Raw genomic sequence first — 4,310 nt, 5'->3', positions numbered from 1 at the left:
ATTATTCCAATAAGAGGTCGGTGTACTTTAGAAGTAGCTATGGTCCGACATTATATGGTATAGTTTTACGTAAAATTTATTTGCAATGTGGAGAAAAAGGGTGTGCTAAAGCGCACTACTTTGGTGGCCAGCATACTTAATTTATGCAAGCCCGTTGAGTAGTATTTGCATTGGGAAGAAGTATCAGCTCCGCTTTAATAAAATATAGCCCTAATGGAGGAAAACGAACTTAAAGTGCATGTGATGTTTTGTGAACATTTATTTTTTCCATGTTTCCTTTTGCCCTTTTCTGGTCAAATCAACACTGTCGGTATATGCACGCAACGCGTGCTGAAGAAGGACGAAGTGTGTACGCTTCAGCACGCCCTGCCGAACGCATTCGCATTTTGTTCTCGTCATTCTTACCAGCTTATTTTCTCTCATTCGTGGCGTCTTGGGCTGAGCTTTGCAAGAGGCAATGGAGAGCTCTAGCGATTCCGACCACCGGACAATCATCACTTCTGGTGCAGCTCCTCGCAAGACCTACAACATTGTCGGTGAGTACAGAGATGTGGTCCTATGCATCCGTTCTCAGCCTTACTTGAAAACAGATATACCCGGTGTCTTAGTGAAAATGGAAGGCTTACACGCTTTCGATTATGCAGAATGCATTGTCTGCGTGGTATAAAATGCTATAGAAATTACGTCTACCCTTGTTGTAGTCAGCGGTGTCCGCTTTTTAAATCTGACAACTGAACTCGACCTGCTAGGTATATGGATTCCTGATGGAATGGTAAAACTTCACCTAGGCGACAAAGGAGAACCTGCTTCGCAGTACGAGGCTTCATTTCTGAGACACCTATGTATATGTACGAAAGATTCCTAATCTTTAAACATTGAATATAGTTATACCATAACAGCTTGTACATACATAACGCAATTTCGTGAAGCCAAAGACATGCAGTGTAACAGTGGCGGTACATCATTCAAGTGAAAGCGTTACTTCATGAGCTACTATTTATACACACGAAATTGAAGAAATCTTTTCTCAGCGTTCACTACACTGGTGTTGATGAAGCTTAGTTGTTGCATCTAAAATAAAAGGCCCTATACCGCTGCCTCTAGAGGGTATAATTTTCTTTGAAGGCCATCATTGTTTGATAGAATTTATGCAAATCTCAAAATTTCACATTATCGAAGAATCAAGTTTAGAACTGTATATGAGAGAAAAGAAAAGAAAATAATTCGCGCAGAACCTCTTCTGGGAACTGTTTAAGTATGCGCAGGCATTCTGCCACTGGCTCATCCCCACGCCGCCCGATGTCATTCCCATTCTTGTGAAACTTGATCCGCCCAGTATAAACTACAGCGCTTCTGCGACACGGACTGCTGCGGACGGCGGCGCAAGCTCAATTGGAAGCAAGCAATCTAGTGCAGGTAGTGGCGCTACGTGCGCTTGTAACGTTCCGATCATTATAAGTCGTAATCGCTCCTTGGCGCCTTATCCAACCGCGTCGAACCATTACCAACCAGGATCAAACGTACTCCGGCGGCAGCTGCGTATATATGACGCGGCCGCTCGGGCCCCATCTTGAAAGCGATCTGCAATGCGGACAGAGGGCGCCGAGTGCTCACAGCTTCGTGTGCACTGTGTTCTCGCCGCTTAGTTCGCCTTGAAACGAGAGGCAATACAAAGGTCAATTCGCTCGCTGGTGCGGGCCCTACTTGAAAGTGATCGTCTTACCTGACGGACGCACGGATGGGTTTCCTCGTTTGGTAGCCATATATATGCTTGCGGATTTAAATATTAATACAATTCCGTACGCTGCACCGGTTGGGACTTGTAAAAGAGACAAAGTTACACTTAAGGAGACAATTCCACTTAAGTTGCAAACATATAACCCAATACTACTCTTTGGATGCTCTATAACAGCATCAGCTATGCAAGAGAGGCGCTATCTACTTTTTGTGTAGAGTTACGCATTTTAAACCTGGTGCCTCAGTTTTTAAAGCTTTACAGTGTTACGTTTTGGCCGAGCAGGCCTCCGAGCCGAGACAGGAACACGACGCCGAACGACGAACAGCGTTATTTTATTCCGGCATAGCTGCTGCCAGTTGATACAAAGCACACTCCGCGTGGCTGCGCTGTCCGTTTTACCAGCCTCGCTTTCACAAAGGGAGAGGGAAACACAACCCTCCTTACGATAACAACCATGCGCGACAGCACCTTATCTCGCTGACAGGCTCGCCGGGCTTCGGCACTTGAAGGCAGACGCATGCGCGTGAGCGCAACAACAGGTTTATGGCATTTTTTTTTTTACATTCAAGGCGATAAACTTATAGTTTTTTTTTACAATTGGTTGAATCAAGATTTCTCGTCTAAATGCAACACATTTTGCTCAACGGTTCAATGGTTGTGTATTGAGAGCGTTTCTGTGACGTGTTTACTCGCGTACGAAATAGCTTGGCTGCCGCTAGCGAGATGTGCTTTTACGAGGCACTTGCTGTTCGGGTGTCGCGATGTTATTGTAATAGCGTTTGTTCTATTTCGTTACCGCGCACATTTTACACATGAGCAATCTTTTTTTTTACTGTCACGCTCTCGTTGGTGAAAGTAGAGGACTATTCACGTCTCGACCGTCCGAGAACACGCGAAATCTCGTGCCTTGCCCTGCGCCTCACATTGACCGTTCCTGTCTTGATTCGCACATGCTTTGCTAATACAGGGGCGAAAACTACATTTCGGTAATCAAACGCTATCTGAATCTACATTGCAGCAGCAACGACGGCTCTGGTTGTCTTCGGCTTCCTTGCGTACGCACTCACTCAAATCATGGTGAAGCTGAGCGCGAACAAGCACAGAAACCTGAACATCTACTACGCGTCTGGGCTTGTGCACGGCGGCACACTCCTCAGCGTCATGGACCGGGGCGTGGTGCAATACCTGAACCTGCGCTATGCCCAGGTAACGTGCATGTATGCGCCGCTCGCCAAGCATTGGTTGCACATACCCAGCCACACTTTGCTGCGAAGTGAGCGTCAATGAAAGAAGTCGTGCCCAATGACACGTTGGTATGGAACGCGCGCGAACGTACAGAATACCGATTGCTATGTCTTGACAGCTTGTCGCCAATAACCACTAGCCCAAAAATATGCCGCTAATCGTTCGCTATACGAGCGCTTTTAGATCTTGCCTCCATCAGAATGCTATAGCTATGACGAGGTACCTAACCCACGGCCTCGTGTCTATCATGAGAAAGCCATCGTCACTGCGTCACAGTGCCAGTCCTTCAAGAAAATATTCTAAAGGTTGCGTTCAGACCGCCGGTGTACTATTTGTTTTGTTCATTTGAGTTCCCTTCAATACCAGCAGCCTTCAAGGGCACTGCGTTTATTGCATGAGCTCTGACATGCCACAAAAATTTATTTGTAACAATACTTGTATAAAGGCCAGTTTTATCTGGTCGCAAAAGCAGGTGAGCTTTCTTATGGCGAAAATTTGACACTGTTAGAGTATTCATGTACAAAGTTCTCTAACTTAAGAGAAACTTTAGAACAATGTCGCTATACCTTGTGTTCCATTATACAAGAGGCTCAATTATGAATATTTTATGAGGGAAGTACTCGTACGGGCCATCAAAAGCTTATTTTGTGCATCAAAACACCAAGGCTACTGAATTACGCTGTACTACGCTTCCTAATTAAAATTATCGCTGTGAAACGAAAGAAGCAGATAATCACTGTAATAAGAAATATTGCAAGAAAATAAAAGCTCACACAAGCGCTAGGGATTGTCTACTGCATAAAACTGTATCGACGTAACGTGATCCAAACAATACTACCGCAGCGAAAAGTTGGTCGCGTTTCTTTGGCAATTAACTGCAGCTTTTATTGTTGGAGTATTGTAGCTTGGTAGGTCTGTTGGTGCATGTGGAGTGTCACTGGATGCAGTGAAAAACAAATTGAAACAGTGAGGTGATGCAGGCAGTACGCGAGCAGTTTACTGATGACTGTTCGCACTTGCGACTTCTTTCGTTTAGCGCTTTTGTGTATCCATAACTATGCTGCGCTCTTTTCATGTATCAAAGTCACACTCTTGTAGGAGGACAATGTTAGCAGTCGCAATCAGGCGGCCAGACTGGTGCACATTGCCTGGAAATTGGGCTTTACATGCCTACTGTAACCGGTATGAGCTGCCCGGATTGTTGCACGGGTGTACTGATTCTACAAGTCTCATACTGGTTAATCAGCGCTATTTTAATAGTAACTATAGGGTCACTGCAATATTAATCACGCAGTAATCACAAGCTCCCTCACAAAATCTAAGAAAA

At 45.1% G+C, this 4,310-nt stretch overlaps 1 protein-coding gene across 1 annotated transcript in view; it reads left to right on the top strand.

Annotated features, from left to right (window-relative positions):
* Window positions 1–457: 457 nt before the first annotated feature.
* The window catches only part of LOC142583542 (acetylcholinesterase-like), a 15,054-nt gene continuing 11,201 nt past the window's right edge, over window positions 458–4,310 (top strand). The window contains exons 1-2 of the mRNA XM_075694028.1: window positions 458–536; window positions 2,757–2,944. Coding sequence (XP_075550143.1) covers window positions 458–536; window positions 2,757–2,944 — 267 coding nt within the window. The remainder of the gene's footprint in view (window positions 537–2,756; window positions 2,945–4,310) is intronic.

Source organism: Dermacentor variabilis, chromosome 5, assembly GCF_050947875.1.
Source record: "Dermacentor variabilis isolate Ectoservices chromosome 5, ASM5094787v1, whole genome shotgun sequence".
Lineage (NCBI taxonomy): Eukaryota > Metazoa > Arthropoda > Arachnida > Ixodida > Ixodidae > Dermacentor > Dermacentor variabilis.
Note: the sequence above shows the minus strand (reverse complement) of the source record. Positions and strands in the feature narration are given on the sequence as shown.